This window comes from Gavialis gangeticus, unplaced genomic scaffold (assembly GCF_001723915.1).
Source record: "Gavialis gangeticus isolate Ggan-Ray unplaced genomic scaffold, GavGan_comp1, whole genome shotgun sequence".
Classification (NCBI taxonomy): Eukaryota; Metazoa; Chordata; order Crocodylia; family Gavialidae; genus Gavialis; species Gavialis gangeticus.
Window position 1 is genome coordinate 9,350,289 of NW_017729030.1, and position 25,390 is coordinate 9,375,678.

General features: G+C 41.1%; 1 protein-coding gene across 1 annotated transcript in view; it reads left to right on the forward strand.

Moving 5' to 3' along the window:
* Window positions 1-24,868, forward strand: part of ARHGEF38 (Rho guanine nucleotide exchange factor 38) — a 50,516-nt gene extending 25,648 nt beyond the window's left edge. The window contains exons 4-14 of the mRNA XM_019521923.1: window positions 565-712; window positions 5,631-5,648; window positions 10,609-10,808; window positions 11,349-11,482; window positions 14,002-14,106; window positions 15,589-15,711; window positions 18,686-19,006; window positions 20,936-21,076; window positions 22,057-22,255; window positions 22,429-22,691; window positions 23,781-24,868. Of these exons, the coding sequence (XP_019377468.1) occupies window positions 565-712; window positions 5,631-5,648; window positions 10,609-10,808; window positions 11,349-11,482; window positions 14,002-14,106; window positions 15,589-15,711; window positions 18,686-19,006; window positions 20,936-21,076; window positions 22,057-22,255; window positions 22,429-22,691; window positions 23,781-23,966 (1,838 nt within the window). The 3' untranslated portion in view covers window positions 23,967-24,868. The remainder of the gene's footprint in view (window positions 1-564; window positions 713-5,630; window positions 5,649-10,608; window positions 10,809-11,348; window positions 11,483-14,001; window positions 14,107-15,588; window positions 15,712-18,685; window positions 19,007-20,935; window positions 21,077-22,056; window positions 22,256-22,428; window positions 22,692-23,780) is intronic.
* The last annotated feature ends 522 nt before the right edge of the window (window positions 24,869-25,390 follow it).

The following is a 25,390-nucleotide window of genomic DNA, read 5'->3' on the forward strand; positions in this document are numbered from 1 at the left end:
TTTTTTTTTTTTTTTTTGGTTCTCAGTGATGTGAAGAGAAACTCTATCCTGGGCCTCAATTGTTATTGCCATGCTGCTCTGCACAACAGATGATAAGAAAAAAAACCACTGGACTAACAGGAAGCGGGAGTCATTATTCCCGTTATAACCCATTTAGGTTTATAAGCAGCTGAAAAAAATGTCAAAGGGAAAATTAACATGCTTATAGTCCTTCCCCCTGCAAGCCCACACACAACACCATTTTTTCCTTAAAGAGCTAAATCATCCAGTTTGGTTTCCTTGTAAGAGGCATTAAGCTGGGAGACAAGCAGGGGGGAGCATTTCATCCTTTTTCCTGAGGGAATTTTTGTTCTTTCATACTAATATAATGGTGCCCAGCTACAAGAAAAATGAGCAACCGGGAGATGCATTTAATAAATAATGCACATAAACACACAAGGTAGTTTCTGAGCAAAGTAAAGTAGGAACTGGCCTTTTTAGCTCATGACTAATGTTGTGGAATAATAAAACTCCTTCTGAGATGCTGTTGTCTGGCCTGACACACTTTGTTTTTCTCTTTAACAGGGGAAGTGTTCTTGCAGATTAAAGGCCCACTAGAAGACACATATAAAATATATTGCTATCACCACGACGAGGCACACACCATGCTGGAATCCTATGAAAAGGATGAAGAACTGAAGCAGCATTTAAGACACTGTGTACAGTCCTTAAAGTAAGATCTTTTCAAATGATGATTTCCGTCCATAGTCAGCTGCCTGGCAGGGAACATTTTAAATGGATGGAGATGAAAGGTCCCCTGTAAATCCAGAGGTTTATGAGGCTTGCTGGGAGCTCTGGCTTATGCGGCTTTCATGAAAAGATGACAAGCCAGAGGCCATGATTAGATTTCCTTCTCTCGAAGATGGCCAAAAATAGCACAAGGAAGGTTTCTGTTCCCTGAGCTTCAGTGCCCCACACTGGCAGAAAATTGCAGCATCATAAAGTCAGACATGGATAAGATCCTGCCCAGCCCCCACCACACCCTGCCCCTATTTCCAGCAATTCTGTCAAATGGGAATGCGCCATACACTGGAATTAAAATATCATACCACATAACCATTTGTTTTCTCTGACAGCCTATTGGTTTTCCTATATCCTTACAGCTTTTTCAGACCGTGGGGATTTGAACTGACTGCAGTATTGGATAGGCTGCATTGTAGACATTAGAAATCACATGCTGGGGTGGTTTGGATGGCAGTGAATTTGCTCAGTTCCACCTCTTCCATATCCAGTAATTCTGAGATGTCCCATTCATGGTTGGAGAGGAAGGGGGATAACAGCTCCTATCTCTGAAATGAATCCGTGTTAGCTGTTGGGACAGAACACCAGTATCCCAGTCTCCAAATTCCCTTTCCCCAAAACATAGTGCAGGACTGTCAAAACAGAGCATGCCAATAGAAATTTATTTTCTTTGAGTAGGCATTGCTGGAGACATCTGTGGGAGGTACTTCAAAGTCTCTAACTAATGGATTGCCTATTAAGGGAAAAGTTGTACTAAGCGGGTTGATAAGCCTTCGGCCTTACCGCCTGACTTTGCTCCCTTTAAATACAAAACCACAGTCCTTGCACCAAACAGACAAATAAAGCAGTAACTGGAAGTCTTTAACCCTTCTCCAGGCAGTAGGAGGGGCCTTTTAGCCCTGGCCCAATATAATAGCACAGCCCCAGTCTGGTAGTAGACTTACTTGGGTTCTAGTTACCTCCTGCCTGCAAACTACTTATTCACCCAGGTGGCTCCTGCTGCCCTCTCTGGAGTTTTTAAGCTACTAGCAGGATACTCCCTCATTATCTAAATGCCCACAGCTGGGCCTGTTCAACAGGGCTGCCTGCCAGACCACCCTGTTGCAGATGCCCTTACCTGAAAACTGAAAGAAACAGATTTCCAAATAAACTCAGGGTTGAAAGCTAAAGGAAGGTCAGGCGCATCCCTAAGGCCACCTTACTATATTCTTTCCCAGATAATCAGTGGAAGCTGTTACCATCACTCACCTATCTCTATTGCTGAGGCCAGGGAAGGTGGAAGAAAATATGGATGAAAGGTAGAGTCCATGTGTACACAGACATGCAAGATTGCATGTTGGCTCTTGAATCCTAGTTGATATAACCAGCATGGGTGACTGGTGCTGCCTTAGTCAGGAGGGGCATGTGCCCCCTCCAGCAACCCAGGGGCAGGTCCCCCCATGGCCAATCTCGCTAACCAGGGTAGGGGGGTCCCGCATGGCTGGCCGATCAAGAGACGGCCAATCGCTGCGACCACTTCTAGAAGTGGCTGTGGCCACTTCTAGGAACGCAATGGCGCTGCGCTCCCCAGTCTGGGCTGGCGGTGGGAGGCACTGGCGCTCCCACCTGCTCCCCCTGCCCATCACCTAAATGGCAAGTACAGCTGGTCAGGGGGTGCATCAGTGCTCTCAGGGGGTGCACATGCACCCCCACACATCCCCTACATGTAACCACTGATAACCAGTAAGAAAATTCCTGTTCTGTGATATCACAGCTGAAAAATGTAAGCCATTCAAAGCTTTGCTAAATTTTTCATAGCTGCAAGTGACTCTAACTTATGGCACAATGGGTGCACCAACATGGGCTATTAAGGTGAATCAATAAACATTGCTTATTGTGTTGGAGTTTATAACTCCCTGGCGCCATGTTTACACATGCTCCTGGGACTGCAGCAAGTTGATGAAAGCCTGGAGCATAGCACATTCATGAAGGCCCAGGGAAGTCAGTCTGCCAGCCCAGGGCTGCTCCAACCCAGCTCAATATGCTGGGAAGGGCTGGCAGGGGCACGAGGGTGCTCCAGTGCAGGACTAGCTGGCAAGCAGTCCCTGCATCAAAGCATCCTTGTGCTCCAGTCAGCCACATAAACATCTACATGTACTGTGAAATAAAAACTAGGCAGCAGGGTAGTACTTGTAAATGTAAGTACTTACAAGTACTACCCATAGGTAATAAGTTTCCTGCAGCCTAATAGGGCCACATGTGTACATGTGATTATGTTTACTGCAGAGCTAATTAGTCTACTCTGAAGTAAACATCTTGTGTAGATGCACCCAGTGAAGCCTTTCTTCATGCTGTTGTTTTGTGGTTAACCTTTAAACTTTTTTAGGGAAACCAAGAAAATAGTCACTGCATACGTTGCATTGTGTTTGGGGGTTTTAGGGAAACCAAGAAAATAGTCACTGCATACATTGCATTGTGTTTGGGGGTTTTTTTTATCAGTGCATAGAGGTGGCAGGCAGAACATATGTCCACTTCAGCAAGTGCCAGAAATGTTAGTAAAAATGAGCTGAACATACACAACCAAAATGTATAGCCAAGCTCAGCTGACCTGTCGTTACCTTAAAGCACAGGCCCAAAAGGCAAGCAGAGTTCCTCCCATCTAAGATACAGATATCCCACCCTAGGATATAATGCATCAGGGTGCCCACAACAGTTATTGTTAAAAAATGTCACTTCTTTAAAAAAACTTGGTTGGCAAAGCCTTACCAAATAAAACAAGACTGAAACTGGGTCCCAGTTACTGAAGGGGCTGTCCATACTTAACTAAGCTTTATGTTAGCCCAGTTCCATATCAGGACTCTTATGTGAGCTGCAAATCTGTGCAAAGCTAATCACATTTCATTACCCTTGACCAGTCTCTCATTCCTCCAGCTGACTGGAAAGGAGTTTCAACATGCCAGAAATTCCAGGGAACATAGAGACAACTGTCTTAGAGACATCAGCCATAGTTAATCCTTTAGAATCTTAGGGCATTTATACACATGCTCCGGGAGTGGTGGTGGGGAGGGATGAATGCTTTAATTAGAGCAACTCCAAGAGCCACTCTAATTAAAGTGCCTGGAGCATCTCATGCATCTTGTGTATCAGTGACTCTGCGCTGAAAAATGGCAGCAGGGGTGCTTTAATTAAAGTGTTTTTGACAAGCTTCTGATAAAGTGCGTCCACTGCCATTTTTAAGCATGGAGCCACTGATATACTTGATGCTCTGGGCACTTAGGGCCACTCTAATTAAAGCACACCCCCAACTCCCAGAGCACATGTATAAATGACCTAGGATTCAAAAGGATTAACTATTGCTGATGTAATTACAGCACATCAGAGCAGCCTCACCGCTCATATATAGGCGCCCCTATATTCCAACAATGGCTATACTTGTAGGTGATACTGTATATTAGTTTAGCCAAGGGAATTATTTTGGCATAAATTAAATGATGTTGGAAATGATCTGCTTTATTTGTAGACTGAAGATGCTTGGTCACTTAAGGGGCAGATGTATGCACAGTGCTAGCATTACAGAACTGTAGTGGGAGCACCACTGCCCTGATGCTGTTAGCCAAGAGTGGGTGATAGGGCTTGCGGGTGCGCTGGCAGAAAAAAAGTGGATGATAGTGCTGGTGGGGAATTGCCTGGCATTTGACAACAGAGAAGTCAGGTATGGAAGGATGCTAAATTTCTAATTCCAGTGTTCTTGTAAACATATCACATTGTCCAGCAGTCAAATTCCATCTCTAAGTTTAATCATATCTTTATTCAAGTATTCTTTGACAATGTACACATGGGTATGTTTGTTTCCAACCCACCAGCACAGCCTGCTTGCTTCTTGCTGTATGAAGTTCATAAATGAAGTGTAAGTGTTGACAGTGGGGGAGGCACAACTCTGCAATGCCACTGCCACTACCACCACTGCCAACTCAAGTGCTGCCATGCAGCCCCCATGCCCCACTGTCAGGGCAGAAATAGCTCTGCTGCTGCCCCACTGCTGCCAGCCCCTGGCTCCAGCAGGGCTGCAGCCGTTCTGTCATTGCCATAAAAATCTCAGGGGGCACGTGCCCCCTGTTTCCCTCCATGCGTCACCTATGATAAAGTAACAAGTATTTGACTTTGGAAAACCTTAACCTGACATGTAACTTATAAAAAGAATTTTTCAGTGAGTAGACCTCTTAACCAGGGGCGGGCAAAATGTGGCCCGGCCGGCCAATCTATCTGGCCCACAGGGCCCCTAAAAAATTTAGAAGATTAATATTTAACTGCCCCTGGATCCCTGTCATGCAGCCCTCAATGGCTTGCCAAAACTCAGTAAGTGGCCCTCTGCCCGAAATAATTGCCCGTCCCTGTTTTAACTGACCCTGTATTTAAAAAAGACTGAACCGTACCAGTGTTTATTCTTTTTAAAAATGTTACTGGTATTTCTAGTTAAATAGAGGGGATGTATATGCAACCCAACTATTTTCATTTTCTTTTATTGATGAGTTATTTTGTAGTTAGGACTTATCATTAATTACTACTAGCACAGTGTCCTGAACTCACTCATGTAAAACTATATATGCAAAGGTTGGGCCTTATAACCAAAGTCTGGTTCATTAGAGTCCTTTCCCATTAAGAGCTGTCGTTTCCGGAAGATGTAGGGCTTTATTTGCTGGTACCCTCTGGCTGCTTTGTGCAATTTCAGGACACAGAGCAGCCATAAAACTAGCTTAACTGGCCAGTTACAGCTGCATTGCTGCAGTGAAGCGTATCAGTGAACCTGACCATGGTCAGCATAATTTTCCTTATGAAGAAACTAATATTTGTTTTGTTTTCTCTTCTTGCAGAAAAATATACGAGAAACAGTAAGTATCATGCCATTTAGTAGATATTGTTGCTTTTTAGAAATAAAGTACTGTCTCTTTTTATTAAAAGACAACTTATTTTCATATAGAAAAATGCTGAAAGCCATGTTTAGAACCATTCAGAACAAAGGCACTGTTTTAGCAACCCAGTCAATCCTGTGCAGTGACAAGAAATAGATTTCTTCCAGACATGGGCAATAAAGACTTTCAGTCTTAATTTCTCCAAATCTGTTCGGTTTTCTAATGACTATTGTGCCATCTTTGCAGCCTGTTTTTAAACTTCTGGTTTATGAAGCTGGTTAATCTGGTTCCCTGTTCTTTTGGAGCCTGCTATAATCACCTTCCTTCATAAAAGATATGCTCACAAACTCCTGCTGTTCTAATGAGTGCTTCTCAAAAAACAGTGCTGGCCTTTGAAATCCAAGACTAGACCAGGAAAGATTTAAAGACTAGAGATTTTAACTCTAGACACACAGCCCTTCTAGACTGTCTTAAAATAGCACTCATCAGGGCTTTGTGAACCTGCTTGACTCATATCAGATTCTAAGATGAAATTGTTTCCAAGATTATGACTGTTTCTTCTCCCATAAGTAAAGCAATAAAGGAGGGAAGATTTCTAAACTATAGGTTTTAAAGATGCGCAGGGCCATCATTGGTTCTGAAGGTACTCATGAAGAGGGTCGTAAGGAAGATATAAATGAACCAATACATTTAAATTTACAATTCTAGACAACAATATTAACATACAGAAGAAGGATAGTTATAAAGATCGATAAACTCTTGAAGTACCTAAAAGAGTGGGCAAAAACTTGAAAGAGAAGAAATACTAAATTAAAGTGTCATTTAAGAAAACAAACCCCAGACATATGACTGTGTGTGCACTTGGATGTCATATGGTCAGCCCTGCCAGTAAGGTCGGGCAGGATTCCCAAAAATTGATGCTAGCTTCAAAAAGATGAAACTTAAATACATAAACTTTGGGTGGACTGGGCAATTGACTTTTGTATTTTTTATCTTTATAGTGCATATTTTCAAGATTTTTTTCTACAAATAAAAATGTCCTCTTTCTAACTGAAATTCTCACATATGCTCATGACTCCAGGAGCTGGGAGCTAAGGATATGCCTACACTGTATCTTTGGTGCATTCTTGGAGGAACATGACCACACATACTTTGCCTACCTACTTACATGTGTAAAATTCAGAAGTACAGCATTAAAGCTGTTCCTGGGCTGTTTCCCATGCTCCTCTCAAGCACACTGGAGACAGAAGTGAACAGCGGCCCCAGAGTGGTTTCTCCATCACATTTCCAGTTTGGCTTATACAAGTGGGAGCGGGTAGGCAAAACATGGCCAAGCACGTTTCTTGCTAAGAGTGATGGGGACTGGGTATATAGATATACCTTGGGAGAACCCTGAAATATCAGGAGCATATTGATTAAAAACACCTGACATGGCAACATTGTTTGTGTATATATGAACAGCATTAACAACTGCACTGACTTGCACTGCCCTATCTGAAATTAGCACACATTTTTCTCCTTCAAAATACTAGATTGTGAATCTCTACCTGCATTTAAAGGATATGTAAGCAAGGCCATCCCTGGGGGGGGATAAGCGAATCAGGGAGACTGCTCCGGGCCCCACGGATCCAGGTGGAGTGGCCACAGCTCCTTCTGCAGGGCTACTGAGTACTGGTGACTCTGTGCTGCCACCAGCTTTGACTCTGCAGTGCCACCAGCTTTGCATCCAGCTGCTCGCCACCCCCCGCCCCCCCCGCTGCCACCTTTGCTGGCTTCTTTGTGTCTGGGCCCCACACAGGCTGATTTGCCCCAGGCCTTGTGCCCTGTTATGATCATCTCTGATAAGCAGTTACCTCTTATGGGCCCTGCTACATGTTCAAATTAAAGCTGGTTAGAAATATAGAACTGTTTCACATTTTCAAGCACCAGCTTTGTAGCTGGTTGGATCAGTGGTCATTTTCATGGTGTGATAATTACTTTGCACATGTGGCTGATCCAAGTCTATTGCATGATTAACCAGTTAATTGCGTAATAATTATTTTGCCCTTGTGGCTAGTCTTACTTTGCATGTGTGGCTGGTCTAAATTTATTGTGCGATTAATGGGTTAATTGCATAATATTGGTAATGTGTAGCAGGAGCCTCAAGAGTACAAAGGAATGTTGCCCCTTGAATAGTGGAGAGCCCTGGGAATACCTTCTCTTGGGGCATTCTCACTTTTCTTAGATTTGTGCCTAAAACATCCTCGAACCCTTAGCTTGCAGCAAATGGCCACAAAGATGAAAAGATTAAGTCAGTAGGATCTTTTGCCTCTTCATCCTTGACTGCCCTTCATAACTGGTTTAACCTGAATGAAAAAGTACAACGATGTTTATCTAAAAGCATATTTGGTAGTACTGGAACTTTCAGATTACAGAATGCTTAACCTTCTAGTCTAACAAGGAAATGCCTGCTTAATAGACCAAATTGTATCCGTTGGATGGGTTACCCCAGGTACCAAGAAAATAGGGCCAAGTTTTCTGGACACTTTGGCAGGTCTGAGTGAGAACAGAATGTGATTCATAAAGAATCATTTGTCCTATATATATTGTTAAAAGGTGAATCTACACACTAAAAATAATAATGTTAACATAATATTATGACACATATACACAGTAACAGAACTGTCAATTTTAAAGTGACATTGAATCCACAAGGAAACTATCTATGAAATAAAGAATGAGACCCAGACTAAAGATTCAACTGCCTATCTTTTCATGGTTTACCAACTAACTATTTAGACGTAGGGGTTTTTCTGGTGTTTGACTTTATTGCATTGCATCTAGGGTAGAGTGCGTGCAGTGAAACCCGCTACAGTTAAGCCAGCTGTGTTTACTTGACTGCAAAGCTACAGTAATGATTTGCAATGAGATTAGTGCAGCTACTTATGGCACTAAAATACTTACTAAATTCATGATAAGACTGGGTGGCTGAAGTAGCATTACAAATGAATTATCAACTTAATTTTCTGCACAATAGATGTCACAAGTCATTACACATCTGTTTAAGTTGTGTGGCAAGGCCGTGCTCTGATTGGCTACAAAGTATTCTAAAGGGGTATATTAGAAAGAGTACTAATCTATGGAGGGTGGTTATCATCAGATAATCTCACTGGGTAGAATAAGATGAGTTGAACTTTGTGGCATTTTGTGCCCCAGGGAGTCATTATCTCATAACAAACTTCCTATCTTTCAAACCATATTGCTAGACTGTGTCATGCAGATATACGAACAGAGGGCTGTTTATCACTCAGGCAGCTGTCCAAAGAGCAGCCATATAAAGAGAAGACACTTGAAGATTTTTTCCATTCATGAGACAGCTTTTAAAGATTTGCATTCATGGGGCTTTTCAGGGAAAACAATAACAATTTAAGATTTTCTTTATTACTGCTGCCAGACGCCAGAGGAAAGAAAAACATCTCTCTATATATAGGATATGTGGGGAGCGTGGGGGCAGAAGAACAGAAACAATGAGAAGGCTCAAGGACACTCAAAAGCTTTAAAAGGATTTATTGTTAAAACTTCTTTTTGGCATGCTGGACACTTTACAGTTAGTGCCTGCACATGAGAGATGGCTTAAATATGCAGATACCTCTTCTGCAAAGCATCTGAATCATTAATTAGTCAGCAGTAAGAAGTGTTGCAGCAATTTTATAGGAGGATGCAAAGATCTTTCTGCACATTTTGTATGGTGTTTCCTTGTTTTCACACTTCCCCTCTGTTTTCCATTCTCTCATTCTCTTTTCCTGTTCAGACATTCTGGTTCACCTAGCATATAACCTCACACATCTAACCTCAGGAATCATTATTTTTCCTTCCATAAGCTCCTTTTTTAGGATGCAGTAAACATACAGCCTTGTGTTTCTATTATGAAGAGCTGCCTTACTCTTACCATTCTCCTTCACCTTATTAACCATAGCTTGCTCCTTGCTTGCAAATGCAAACCTACAAGATGGACAAGGTATTTCATGGAAATCCTTCCCCAGAAGTTTGTACCTTGGTTGTAGTAAAGTTACCCATTTTGTCCAGGATTTTTTTTCTGAGAACACTCTTATGAGCAGAGGCCCTTCTACCCAAAGACAGGTAAAAAGAAACAAAATAATTCCTTAAACAGACCTTCAAAAAGTGATGGGATCATGGTTTTAGAACATTTGTCACTTGGTGGAGGTAACATGTGGGAAAGGAAAGAGCATGATAGGAGAAAGTCAAGAGATCTGGATAATCTGGATTAGAGGTATAACTAGCATTTTTGGTGCCCTGCGTGGGAGAATGAAAGAGAGTTGGAGGGTGTCAAGCCCCAGGAAGCAGGGAGAGGGATGTCGTTCTGAGCTCCTGATGCCATGGTGTGGACACCCACACATTAGCTGTTGAATAGGGCTTGCCCTGTCCTATTAAGATTGAGGTAAATATCATCATTATGGAAGTCTGCCCAGATTAAATTTTGAATCCCTTTGAAATTCACCTTTTATGAACTGTAGTCCAATCCAAAAAATTACCACCAAAATGTGGTGATTAAGAAGATATCAAATGACTGTGGTCATAATGGCAACCTCAGAGGAGCTATGAAAGGTGGTATAAGGTATACACCAATAAGTGAATACAAGACTCTGCTTTGATGTACCTTTGATATTAAGGCACCAGAATGAGGAGTCTACAAAGTCTGAACTGGTTACAGTTACAGGAAGCCAGACATCCTGTTAAATGCATCTCATCTTTGACTTAAATGGGAATTGCATCTGTGTCACTCAGTATAAAACTGGGCCATAATTTCAGTATTTTCAGTAGTTAAAACCTCAACTGCAAAATGTAAGCAGTATCAGCTTTGTTGACCAGATAGGAATAATACATTATGTTTCTTCAGTACATTGTACCATACAGGAAAAATCTGTTTGTTTAATTATAGAGGAAAACCAAATTTGATGGACATGGGATCCCTGATGATCAAACCTATACAGCGTGTGATGAAATATCCCTTGTTACTCTGTGAGCTCTTGAATTCAACTCCTGCTTCCCACCCAGATCACAAGGCACTGCAAGGTGCCCTTGCTGCTGTGAAAGACATTAACGTGAACATCAATGAACTAAAAAGGAGGAAAGATTTAGGTAGGAAAGAATGTACATTACTCTCCTCAATAAGTGGGTTCATAGACTGGCTTGTTATGGGTGGGGGGTTCAACTCATCTGATGTTATCAAAGATGCCGTTTTCTGGCTCTAGTTGAGCTATAAAACAGACTGGGTTATGAGAAGGTGTAACTGATATAAGAACTGCATTGTGGTTTCAAGTTTAAAACCAAACACCGAGACAAGATCACAAAGTTTTCATTTCCAAAAGTGTAAAAATGATTGTAGCTTGTTAACATAGCAGCATTAGTGATGCAATTCTAAATATTACTAATAATTAGCACATAATAATAAAGCTATTTCTTACAGACCCGCCATGTCGAAGTCTTAACTTTCCTACCTTTTTCCTATGTTAACAATGATACTAATGAAGTGTTCATCATCTCAGTCATTTTCATACCATATTACAGAAAGTGACATCATCAAAGTATATGGTTACAGATGGCTTCATATTAGAAAACAGGATGTGTAAGAGCCTGGTAAATACAGATTATTAGTGCTGTGAAATTTTCTATCTGCAGTGCTGAAGTATAAGAAGAATGATGAAGATGAATCTCTTAAAGAGAAGTTTTCAAGGCTGAATATTCACTCCATCAGCAAGAAATCCAAAAGGGTTACTAGCCATCTGAAACTTTTGACAAGAGGAGAACGTCAGGTGTGTAGTCATATCTGTTTGAAAGCTTGTATTGATAGTTCAATTCTGCTTTTCTACTGAATTTTTAATGACAATGTTTTGAAAATAGGTATCATGATATTACTTGTTTGGAATTTTTTAGTATCCTTTCCTGTGTTCCACAGCAGAGAGAAAGAGGACTTTATGGCTAGGGACAGACATTATACATAAACTGGTTTAAGTGATCAGAAACTAGTTTAAGCCTGTGATAGAACAGATGCTCAGTGCACATAAACCAGTTTGAAAATGGCTGAAACTGGTTTGAGATAAACCTGGTTGAATGTAGTGTCAGATTTAACTGATTTGGGTCAAACCAGTTTATGTAATGTCTGTCCCAGATTCCTTCCTGGTTTAAGTTAAATCAGAGTCCCCTGGCATCCTGGCATGCTCTCTGGGTTGGGCGGGGCTCTCTGCTGGCTCGTCCCTTCTGCTCCCTGGCTGCAACTCTGGTAGATATTGCATGTACAGGGCATCTGTCTGGCTTCCTCCTGCTCCCTCCCTCCCCCTCACCACTCTGCCGAAGCATGGATTCCCCTCTCCCCTCTGCCTTATACAGACACCTCTCAGCATTAGCTAGCATACCACATTCTGGCTAAAGTCCATACTGTGGCAGACAGGACAAAGGCAGACAGCACAGTGTCGGCTTAGGGCTTTTAGGAGCTAATCAACAGGTAGCTGGTAATGTCCTTCCATTCCTTCCTTGGAAAAAGTTTTTAGAAGAGCTTGAACTAATGAGAGAAGCTTTTGTGTTTCTTAATGGGCTGATAAACACTGAGCTAGGGGTGATACGCTATGTTATCAACTCCCTGCTGGGCTGCTGGAGGAAGGGATACCCCTCACTAATCAAAGCGTCCTTCTGGGGCCTGACCACAAACCCCTTCAGCTCAGCACTATGGAAGGGAAGGGAGGGCTGCTCTACTACCCCCCAGCTTCTAGCCTGAGCCACTGCGGGTATGTGCCTGCATTTCTGGAATGAAAAGGGAATGTCTATCCACCTCCAAATCAGTTCAAGTTTGCAGGTTAGACTATGTAACCCCAGTGTAACTATGGGTAAGTGAGCAGGGCACCAGCAACATGTGCTGACTTAGAAGGGGTGCTGAAATGGCAGCGCCCTGGGAAGTCTTTTCCACTGCAACAACAGCTGGGTTTAGGGATACTGCATCATTATAGCAGCTGCTGTAGAAAGTGACATGGCAGCAGTGGCCTGAGTCTTTGAGCCCCCTGGGCAGGTAATACTGGCCACCCTGACCATCTCCAGCACTTGCCCCTCTGCTCCCCAAGTATGCAAATAATTAAACCCCCTACTCTGTTTTATCATTGTTGTAATGATGTGATTGTTTATCAAGATAAAATTTTCAAAAGCAAAGTCAGTTAGGCCCCAAGTTTCACTTTCAAAGAGTCGCAAACATTTAGAAGTCTAAATTTCTCTATGAAAACCAAGGGGAATTAGCCTACTAATTGAGCTAGGTGCTTTTGAAAACTGAACCTCAGAAACTTTTTCTAGCTGCTTATTCCTGGACATTTGCCTTATTAAATGTGACCTGAAGGTTTGTGCCTTTTCTTATTTCTGCCTCCTAATATACATATACAACCCCCACCCCCCATTTTTTGCGGTTTTTTGATAATTACATTAGAAAATTGAGAATCTACTTTTTTTATTTGAAAACTCTGGCATACTGGAAGACCAACAAGATGATGACATCAGAAATAAGCATGTAGTAAAACCTGACTGAGAGGGGAAATTCTTGTTTTATTCATTCTATTAAAACTTCCTGATTTCTGTTCGGTTTTATTCAATTTTTTTAACTTAAAACACGTGAGAATCAGTTTGGAAATAAGATGCTTTTGTTAAAGACTCAGGAGTCTATCCTCTTCAATTAAAGGCAAAGCAAGCTCATGATTCACTTTTTGTAGACCTGCAAAGACTCCTGCAACAAAACTAGTGAAGACCAGCCTTGACATTTTTCATCTTTCTAAGGTACAAAGCAAGTAGAAAAGAAAACCTTTTAAACATCTTTTCAGGGTTTCTTTATATACAAACCACTCCTTTTCTGAGCAGTGTGACTATAATATGTACAAATCCTGGCACTGTGCAGAAACCATAGCACTGCCTGCTCTATGGTTCTGCATCAGTAAAAGCTGCACATTCTCTATATTAATGAGCACTGGAAGAAGCAATGCTGTGATATGAAAAGACAGCTTTTGTTTTCACTATTTCCTTCCAAAATGTAAGTATATATATATAAAAGAATTATTGATAAATGTAGAAGCACCTACACTAAAGTAATGCCAGGCTATCTTGATGCTCTGCTAAAATCAAAATATCAGAATCACTATCATGCATATTTTAGTACCTTGGGATTTATTTGTTTTAAAATCTGATCATGGGAGGTAGCTTTGGAAGAGTTCCTGAAGTACTTTGTTCACATTTTTATGGACCTACATTTTGCTAACCAAACTATTTATTGCTGTCCTAAAAATTGTGGAAATATCTATTTTAGGTGAGAGACCAAACTTTTAATAAGGAGGAAAAACTATTTAGATGTTTAGAAAAAACTGTGAAATTCTGTGTGAAGAATATTTCACTTTCTCTACAACATCTACAAGTGAGTATATCATGACTGCACCCATAAGAATGCATGCACACACACAAAACCACATACACACCCACCTTAATACACGTCTGGCAGTATTATCTAATATCAAATGAAAAAATCCTATAATAGACCCCTGTACAACCTAATGTTACATTCCCACTGCATTTGGGGGGTTAACAGCAAAGAGCCTATGAAACTGGGATTCTATATCACTCTGTTTATTACACAGGAAGTCTCACTAGTGGTTGTGTGGAAAGCAGGGGAGAGAAGAAAGTTGACTTGGGCACAATCATTATGTTGAAGCACATCATGACTCCACAAGGGTCACACCTTGCACTGTAGTTGAGTAGCAGGTGGTTTCAATTAGTCCTCATTACACTGCCCAAACTATTCAGGTTGCAGCTACATGAATTAGAAGGTCCTGAAAAATATACTGAGGTAGATGATGTCTTCCTTTAGCTCCTGTGTGCTTCAATGGATTTTTCTTGAAATAAAGCCTTTTCCATTGGACTTTCAGTATTGCCAACACATGGTTTTTGGCATTGTTCTTAAAGTCTGAGCTTCAAGAATGTGAAAAACTTGGCTCTTTCATATATGATAGATAGATAGATAGATAGATAGATAGATAGATAAAAACTTAGCTTAGAAAGAGCTAAGGTTTTCACATTCCCGAAGTGTAGACTTTAAGAACATACCAAAAATCGTAAGAGTTGGCAACACTGGACTTATTCTTTTGTAATGATTTGACTATGTTCAGGAGCACCTTTATGATCATCACAGGGTTCCAGATAGCTATTGGTTTCTTCACTCTTTCATTCCCAATTTGTTCAGTGAGCTTTCTCTCCCTCTGGCCTGAATTGTCAACTTAGCAGAGGCCACAAGGGCCATTAAAAATAAAGGGCTGTACTAGCTGACTTTGACTGACATATGATATAGGGAAAGGCAGTTTTTAGTCTATAGAAGCTTCACAAAGTTTCAGCCAACTTGGTAAACGTGCCATGACCCTTAAGTTTACCTGACAGCTGTTGCCTGTAGACTGTGTGGATTTTAATTCCTTGGGGCAGCAGTGTTCATGATACCATATTCTGAGGGGATACTACACGAAGGGTGAAATCCTCCTGTGCAGAGGCCCAGCCCCACTTAGGTCTCACTAAAGGATACCACCAAAAAAGTGCATGGATCTTGCACTGGCTGTTTCCACAAAAACTAATTTAATGGTTTTTGACTTAACTCCAATGGTGAGATTTATTAGCATACCAATTGTCTGAGGTGAATGGTGGTAACCCTATTCTTCGAAAAATTTGGAATAAAACAAGGGAAAATATATAATAGAACACAGTCACGTTTTGATTCAGGGTGGAATAGGTGCCAGAGAGAGAAAAAAGCTATGATTCTAGGAATATTGTGGCACTCTGAATTAATAAATACGTTGTATTAAAATTAAAGCAAATGATCAATTTATTTTAATATTTTGACCTTATTCTTTTTTAGGACTCCATGCTTCTAGCTGCACAGAGTATAAGTGAACTTCAAGATATTTTACATGACAAAAGCGACGAAGAAAATGACTATTCAGAAAGGCTGAGTAACACCGGAAACCCTTATAAAAGCTTTGTGAGTTTGTGAAATATGATCATATCATGCAACTATCAGCATGTGTAAACTAAGTGTCATAGACTCAACACTTAAAAAAATAACCCCTTATGAGTCCATTAAACTATGGAGAAATATATTATTTCAATTATTTTTCTGAATTAAATCATGTACAATTGCTAGGTTAACTTAATAACAATGCAGCTGCCCCAAAGGGCTGGAGAATGTTTCCCTTCAACCTAAATTTCTGACGAAAGGCTAAAGTTTCATACTGGCTTTGCCTCTTACAAGCCTGAGCCCAGATAAGAATAAATTTTCTAGAATTGAAACAGGCCTCTGCTGAAACCAGGAGCATTGCAGCTCTCCTGATTTTATCTGGAGTGTTGTAATATTTGATATTTTCTTAAACCCTCAGCTCCTGGAATCATGAAAATATAAGGAACTCAGCTATTTCTTTTAAGGGCAGTTTCTGTCCCTCACAGTTGCAGAGAAAAGACTGAAAATATGAATATGACCCCAATCCCAAAATTGTTTACTTAAATCTCATAACATTTAAGCTGGTTTCAGGTAGGCCTGTGCGAGATGGCAGCGATCCGATCCGGCCGAAGTGGCTCCGAAGTTTCAGAGCCGCCTCAGAGATACGGCCATAGGGTATAATGGGGAATCAATGAAATATCTATAACTTTGTTGTTTTTTGTCTGATTTGGATGAAACATGCAGGGATGGTAGCCTCTGCTAAGAGTATAAAACCTGCCAAGTTTCAAGAATATTGGTGCAGGGGTTTGGGGGGAATTATACCCCAAATTCTTGAAAGCCAAACTCATGTCACGGCTGTGTTACGCCATAGGGGGGTGAAAACTGCAGGGCTGGTAGCTCTTACTGAGGCCACAAAGCCTGCCAGGTTTCAAGGAGATAGGTGCAGGGGGTTGGGGGGAACTGCACCTCAAGCTGCGGACAAGCAAAACTTGTGTCATGGGTGATACTGTGTGTGTTAAGGCACAGCGGGGTGACAGCTGCAGGGAAGGTGGCCCCTGCTGAGGCCACATCCGCCATGCCTGCCAGCTGTGGAGGAGATAGGTGCAGGGGGGGTTCTGGGGCACTGCACCCCTAGCTGCTGACAGGCAAAACTTGTGCCAAGACTGTGTCTGTCCTGGGGCAGTTGATTGTCTGTATTGATTCTTTCCTCTCCTCAGCCTGGTTTTGTAGGTGCTAATTGATGCTCGTTGAGTCATTATGTAGTAGCTAGGTCCTGTATACTGAGATGGTCCCTGAGTTCCTGGTTCCTGAGTGAATCATGATTGATTGACTGGTATCTGGTAACACAGCAGCATCGCAGCCAGAGCTGCGGTTGTGTCTCTCCTGCCCACCCCAAGACAGCCACAGTCAGTCCCACAGCACCCATGGCACCAGTTCTGCTTGTCCGCAGCTTGAGGGGCAGTTCCCCCCAAATGCCTGCACTGATCTTCTTGAAACTTGGCATGCTTTGTAGCCTCAGTAAGAGCTACCATCCCTTCAGTTTTCACCCTGCTATGTTGTAATGCCTAGATGTGACATGAGTTTTGCTTTCAGGAATTTGGGATGCTGTTCCTCCCAAACCCCTGCACCAATCTTCTTGAAGCTTGGCAGGCTTCATCCTCTCTGCAGAGCCTACCAACCCTGAAAATTTCATCCAAATCAGACACAACAAAGTTACAGATATTTTATTCTTTCCCCATTATACCCTATGGCTGGATCTCCAAGGCAGCTCTGAAGCTCTTCGGAAGCTCCAAACCACTTTGGGAAGCCAAATGAAGCCAGGGCTTTGACCTGGATGTGCCATTTGGACCCAAAGCATCCGAAACTTCTCTGGATCCAAAGCTCTGTCCAAAGCCTCGCACAGCCCTAGTTTCAGGATTTTGAACTTCTAGGTTTCCAGGCTGTACTAGATCTTTTCAAGCTAAACAAACTTCTTCAAAGCTTTGGGAAATTATGCATCTCCCACCCCCTACTAAAATTTAGGCAGTCAGGCCCTTCCATGAAACTCTAACTGGACTGTCTTTAGTAATAGCAAATGCTTTGATTGATCAGTTCACCCCGCCTGATGAAGAGAAGCTAGTGGTTGGAGTTTCACTAATCCATTGCTAAAGGATAAGATATATTCCAACGCAAAACCGTAAGGGTTGGCTCTTCATAGTTCTAATAACTACCATCCTCCATCTTTGGAAATGCTATACTTAAACATAATCTCATAGTTTAAAATATCCTTTAAATAAATAAAGTTCATCCTGCGAATAAAGGGACACAGGCACCATCATTTCTTATCATCAGAATGGTCCAGCGTATCCAATGCATAATGTCTTTCCAGAATAGCTGGTCTTGGATGCTTCAGAAAAGGGGAAAGAAATTCCAGTGCTGGACTAAAGGCTAAGACAGCAAGGTTTAGGTCTTAGCTGTTGCACCTGGGCAGTTACCATGGGCAATAGATCCTCGGGAAATCTTCTCCCTCTTTTACCTCAGGTACCTAGTTCATCTGCCTACTTCATTAGTTAAGTCAAAATCAAGAATAGCCACCTTTTAACATACTGATTTTTACTTAAATCAGATTGTTGGTTTCTATCTGCATAAGCATTTATACTGCTTAATAAGGGCTGTTTTGTTTTAGTCAAAAGGAAAGACTGCCATTTGATTAGGAATGCATGACCCTTCCCTCTATCATGGGATGCACTTTCTCAGCCTCCATGGAGCTTTACAACACTAATCTAGTGGCTGGACAGGGAACTGAGAGACAAGCGCACACACCCTTAGATTCCAGCTCTTTGGATGATCACTTAACTTCCCTCTGCCTGTTTCTTTAGTATAATAATAATAATAATAATAATAATAATAATACCTTGTGCAATAAAAAGATTGTTAATGGGATATGGGTCCTACCAGTCCTGATCAGTTACCATCTATTAGCAGGTGAGAAAGAAGGTGTGAATGAAGTGTTACTTGGACTCTTTGTATTCCTTCCCAGGTGGATCAACTGGACAAGCTGGTTTTGAGCCCTCTGTCAGGTCTACAGACCTTATTTCCAGGGCCACAGAAGCTGATCCAAAAGCGTTATGACAAGTTGCTGGATTACAACAGCTCTCTTCAAAGGTCAGCAGGAGAAGAGCTGGATCTGGCAAAGAAGGAGTATGAAGCTCTCAATGCACAGCTTGTGGAAGAGCTTCAGGTGTTTAACCAGGCAGCCAAGCAGATTGTGGTGAACTGCCTGCATTGCTTCATCACTCTCCTCAGACAAATAATGTGCACAGCTCTACAGTTGTATTCTGCTGTGGTGGTGCTTGTTCCAGTAAGTCATCTAAGGGCCTGTGTATAATTTACCTGGAAATACTTAAAACAAACATCTAGACAATCCAGGCTATGTTCTACTTGAACACAGTCTGATTTTTTTTTCAGACTGTCCTTCCCCCTGAAGCCTTGTCTTCCATGGGCATTTTTTCCCACTAGGGAGGACTCAAGTGCTACTGCATTAGCTTCTCCAAGAGTAGCAGTGAAGGAAACGCTACAGTAAACAGGGAACTATGTAGTTCCTTATATATTAATTCCCACAGATCTGCTCTGAGTGATTTAGAAAACAGAAATGGAAGAACTCTGCTGCTGTTCTTTCTACATGTGCAACCCTGCTGCTGTAACCCTTTCTACACTTGCAACCCTAGTGCTACTAATACTGGTAGAACTGTGCTAGAATTAGTATTGGTGGGAAAATGCTGTCACAAAAATCAGCTGCAGCTGCCTCTGAGTCTGTGAGGAATGACTTTCTGTCCTGGCTACCGTGTAAGCTACAGCAGTGCTTTTGATACTTTTTAGGTGCATTTAGACAGGGAAAACATTTTACCTTTATAGCAAGACCCTTACCTGAGCTGCATGGACATGTATCAGTCAAATAATAATTTCTAGCCACACATAGTGGTAACCTTTGCTTTTTAAAATATGGATCCTCACATCCATCTCAGTGAAATGACCAAGTTGGGGTGGGTATGAAATGATGACAGTGTTTTTCGAAGAAAAGATGAGTTACTTGAGTAACAGGGCCCTGACCATGTCCCCATAACTGCAGGCTCCCCCCAGAATACACAAACGCACATGCACACCCCCTACCCCCTACAATGGAGCCATGTTTCAACTACTGTCCTGCTGATCATCCCCTTCTCCATCCCTCCACTGATGGACCTTTGTTTTAATTACCATTATGCTGACTGAGGTCTCAACAAGTTTCCCTATGAAGGACATTCACACTACTCCTTAGGAACTGATATAGGCTATTGATGAGTTTTGCACTGGAGTTCCTTCTTCCAAAAAATGAACAGGCTACTTTCCAGTCTTTGTCAGCCTAAAAATGAGAAATTAAGGGTAGGATTGCATCATAGAGTCTTCCTGGAAAAAAAAACACTTGAAGAAGTTGCAGCAGTCAGCTGGTAAAGTCCTGTATATAGTGTGAAATTCAGTAAGGACACACTAATTTCAGTATACCACTATCTTATTTTAGCTTAGCTTACATAAATTAAGAGAGCAATTTACCCAGGTATTGATGGCACCCTTCTCATCCTTGTTCATTACCTGTGGTATGTTGTAGGGTTTTTTGTAGGTTGTTCTGTGGGGGATGGCATACAAGAAGGACTGAAGTGGACAGTCACATGGACTCTTTGGAGAAATGGTTGCCTATGAGCATATAGGGTTGGATTCAATGGCCTAGAAGGCTACTTCATGTGCAAATTTCTCCTGTAGGCAAGGCCTGTCTCTGGTTTTGGGGAAGTGGTTGTACCAGGCATTGTTTTCCTTGGGGATTTCTCCATAGATTTTTTTTTTTGCTTTTTGCTATTTACATCCCACCTTCATTTAGGCTTAGGCCTGTGCCAAAGCCACAGATCAACATTACAGGCACAAGCTAAACTTAGGAAATTACCTTTAAATTAATACTGGAGTGTCCACACACAAAGTTACATCAATTTAAATATGCCAGTTTTTAGACTGATATACTTAAACCAGTGTCATTTCTATGGCTAGATAGGTCATAATAGCAATTGTTGTAAGCTCCTTGATGCATGTCTTGGTTTATGTCTGTCCAGTGCCTTGCATATTATGGACATGACTGGAAACCATAATAACAATAATTAATAACTCAGATTTCCTGACTCCCAGTACTAGATCCACTTGACCAAAACTGCTGTGCCTTATGTCCTTACCATATGAGATCTAATCTCTCTCTCTCCATTTCTAGCTGTCTTCCTCAAGTATCTCTGGAGTACAGAATCAGGTGATGGAAGAAGTTCAAAAGCTGAATTTTGTAAAAGATAACACCACCACCACCTTCATTGAGAGAAAACTCAGCTTTGAAAAGAAGAAACCTGGCCCTTCTCTGGTGAGTGTCATGCTTCTGTCAGTGGAATGATGGCTTTTGCCAAAGCTTCCTGTCATGGTTCTCATCTGGTCCTGAAGTGGACAGTATGCCAATCTGCCACCAAGCAATCAATCCAAACTTGATCCATTGACTTGGAACTGAAAGAGACTTCCTTCCACCCTGGGAAGAGACTGCAAAACAATGACCAGTGACTTCTTGTGATTTTTCTACTGTCTTTTCATAATCATTGATTTTTTTCATGGTACAATCCTTAGATTTTCACCAAATCTGTCCTGGTCATCCCATAACCATACATCAAGCTATACTTTATTTTATGGCATTCCTTAATCTTCTGATGTTTGGTATGTTTAAGTTTTGTGAGTGTGTGTGATGGCTTTCTATAGCTGGAACAAGAGAATTTAGACATGCCTAACATGCAATCTGATCTATAATGCATAGATAGAACTGTAGGAACACAATAATGATAATGATGATAATAATAGCAACTGAATCATACCTTTACATAGCAAAGTAATTTTATATTCATACAAGAATTTCATGTTAATACAGAGACTGTTGATCTTATGGCTTCTGCCTTATAAAGTGAGTTATTTATATGAACTCACCATTTGTGTACCAGGTTTGAATTATGTTTCAGTCATTGTACATCCAGTTAAAGATTTTATTATTCAGAGACTATAGGGCAGATTTCTAAAGGTGCTTAGTGCCTGCATCACATTAAGTAGACTTCTAAATTCTTCTAAAGATCTAGCTCTTAATTTTCAGCTATTAGTACAACAGATGAAAACATGCAGATCACAAACGTGAGTGCACGGGCTGGGGAATTATGCACCTAAACGCTCATGAGTATGAAATTTCTTTTACATCTGTGCTACAGTCACACTAAGTAAACATCAGCTTCTTTTGTGAATACCTGTTTCTCCATCAATGGCCCCAGAATTACTCCCAATGAACATTAATTAGTTTATTTTCCTTTTCAGCCTGAATCTCCACGCCAAACAGAAAGCCACAGGTCTAAGCTATTATCTACATATGGTGCAGAATCACTTTACCAAGCTAAGCGCAAATGCAATGCCACACAGGAATTTGATATTGATTTATATGAGGGGGAACTGGTGGCTGTTGTGGAGCAAAAGGACCCCTTTGGAAGTACGAGCAGGTGGCTTGTTGACACAGGAAGTAAGTCCGTTGCACAAATACCCCCAAAACAGCTTCCCTTTGGGCTATTGATGTTCTTTTTCATTCTGGCCCATTCGTTTGTGTGTCTCCTATTGACAGCTTATAACACAAAGGATGACTATGAAACATAAGAACTAGCTTGCTTTTGTTGTTTTTTTCCATCTGATATCTAGTTCTTAAAGGGTATGTGTATTCCTCCTTCCTGAAGCTCTACAATCCAGCCAAGGTGCAGAAGGATGTTGCAGAGAACAGTTTCTGTGATGATGATTTTGATAACATCAGCCTTTTTGTTTCTTCACGGCTTCCCAATGACAGCAGCACAAAAAACCCAGGACATAAGAGGAGTGACAGCAGCTCATCTTCTCACAGCCAATCTGAAAAGCCTACCATTAATGGGACAGGGACAGATAGTTTTCGTGATATGGATGATCAACATGTAAGCATTATGCAATATATCTGTCCGTCTGATTCTTCACTTTTTTTCTAATTCCGAATACGAAAGCTGTGGTCTGCTGCTTACAGTTTAAAGGGGTAACTTTTTGGCTTCAAAAGAATTATATTAAACTCCTACATACATGGGAATTCAAACCATATTATTACCTCTTCTATTATTTAGAATAACTGCACCTTCTGTGAAGAAATGATGAACATTTCAGTTAAGCTGTGAAGCACTGCTCTGCTTTAGGGAAACAGTTACACTGTTTTAAAAGGCAGGGAGGGGAATTACAGCTGAATTGGACATAAGGGTTTTATCTAGTATGCAAAGTTAATCCGCAGTAATTTTCCCTGTCCCATCTCGAGGAAAATTTCTGCAGTTAGCTTCACTTGCTGTAGGTTAGGGGCAGGCAGGCAAAACAGTTAAACCAGATCACCTGATGCACGGTTTTAAATGATAAGTCAAACTCTTCTCCCTTTGTCCCCTTCAGACCAGTATATTTTTATCCCCTACAAAGTAGTACAAACTGCACCATTTTCATGGAGGCAAAATGCCTTTAGCTACTCCTGGGAATACAGCCACTTTCCTTACCTTGACAGAGTACAGTGTGTGATCCTGTTCAAGAAGTTAGCTCAACCTTGTGCTGTTTTTAGCTACTCAGGCAAGGTCATGACCAGGCCTATAAGGAATTCCCCAAAGTTACCTATGACATTATTACCTCCAGGTCAGATTGTTGCAATATATGTTCCTCAGCCCTAGGCGTTCCTCACAGAACACCTAAGGCTGAGAATGTAACCACTGCTACTTTTAAATACCTGGGACTTGGGAACCGGTTGCCCTCCATGAGGGAGCTTTGGCTCCAGGTACCTTTGAACAACTATGCTTAGCATATGTTAGGTGGTATAAAGGGCTTGCTTTTTTTCTCCTGGGGGATTTCCTTGTGCCCTTTACTTGTAATTGCCAATTTTGTTTTACCTGGGTTTTATATTGTGTGTGCCCACGTAGCACATTTTCCACACTGAAATAGGACAGAATATGGGTATATGTATGGATTCCAGTTTTCTTTATGTTGGTTGTTTCATTTTTCAGACTTTCTATGCTGTGTATGCATTCCAAGCAAGAAGCGATCAGGAACTGAGTCTTCAAGAGTACCAGCGGGTTCGGATACTGCAGTTTTCTGACTTGAGTGGCAATAAGGAATGGTGGTTAGCAGAAGCCAAAGGACAGAAAGGCTATGTACCAGCTAATTATCTTGGCAAGATGACATATGCTTAGGAACCGAAGAGGCAGAACTAGTTTCTCTGAAAAAATTCCTCAGTCTGGATAATAATCTATTTCAGTTTACAGCAAGCAAGGTGAACGTGTAAGTGATGGACATCAGCCATGATAGCTGGAAAGGCATGTAGATGTTCCTGAGAACTTCCATACTCAAAGGGCCATCACCTTGTCAAAACCTGAGGCAGAGAACATTAACAGGAAGCCACTCTGATGAATGTCCTGAAGGACTTGCTATTTTATTACCCATTCATTTGTGTTTTTTATGAAGTGCTGTACTAAGTCAGGATTTAGCGCACAATTACAAATCACCACTAAGCTTATACTTTTGTAGGGCTGCTACCTCCATGGCCTTTAGAAAATAATAGTAGAGCCCATGAGAATTAACCTCGGAAAAGTACAGTTCTATGGGGATGCTACAGTTCATACTGAGCTGGCTCTGCCATCCTATCTTTAGATACTTACACATTTCTCAGAGCTTTTGCTTTGGGACTGAAATATCATGTACCTAACTGTATCCCAAGTGAGGTTTGTAATGAAGATTTACAAAAAGTCAATGGGGCTATTTTTGAATGATCAGAGGTAGAAAAATAGGTTTTTCCTGGTTTAAGAAGTCTGGTTTTTTGTGGTTGGTGACTCAAAAAGACTGTTTTAAAGCTTAAATTGTGGCAGGTACAAACTCCTTAATAGGAAAGGAACTCTATGCTAAAATTGAAAAACCTAAAAGTAGATTAGAAATAGGAATCTTCTGAAAATTACATGCGTAGCCTGTATGATGTGTAACCTTCTATACCAATGTAAATATGCACCAGATTTGAATCTCCATATGTATATTTTTAGCTAGATAACTGTGCACTGGGCATGTCTACATGTACAGTTTAATGCACACTAGCCTATTTTACTGTGCATTAAAGTGTCACATAAAAAACATGCAAATATGCTAATGCACAGTAAAGTAGGCTACTGTGCATTTAAGCATCATTTAAAAAGCATGTGCTTTTGCTACTGTGCATTAGGACAGCCTGATGCACATTTATTTAGTACCTCACATTGGAGTTACTAAATTTAATATGTATTAGGAAAAGTACATTAATGCACGTGTAGACACGCACTGAAATCAAAACTGTTGAAATAAAATGAAGCAGTGCCTTTTTTGAATACCTATTCCTTATCTAACCTCTTGGCAGGAGAGAGGTAGAGGTTATAATACCCTGAGAAGAGCATCAACATGCCAAGATTCATGATACTATGAGGCATCTTCCTCAGGCAGTGCCATCATTCTTATTCCTGGAGCATATAACCATTAGCTTAAACAATGAAAAAAGGAAAAGAATGTATTTATTTTGACGGTGCAATAATTAGATTGTTTAGCTTTTTGCAGAATTTGGGGCCAACATTTGTGTCACTGAAGTACTTTTAAACTA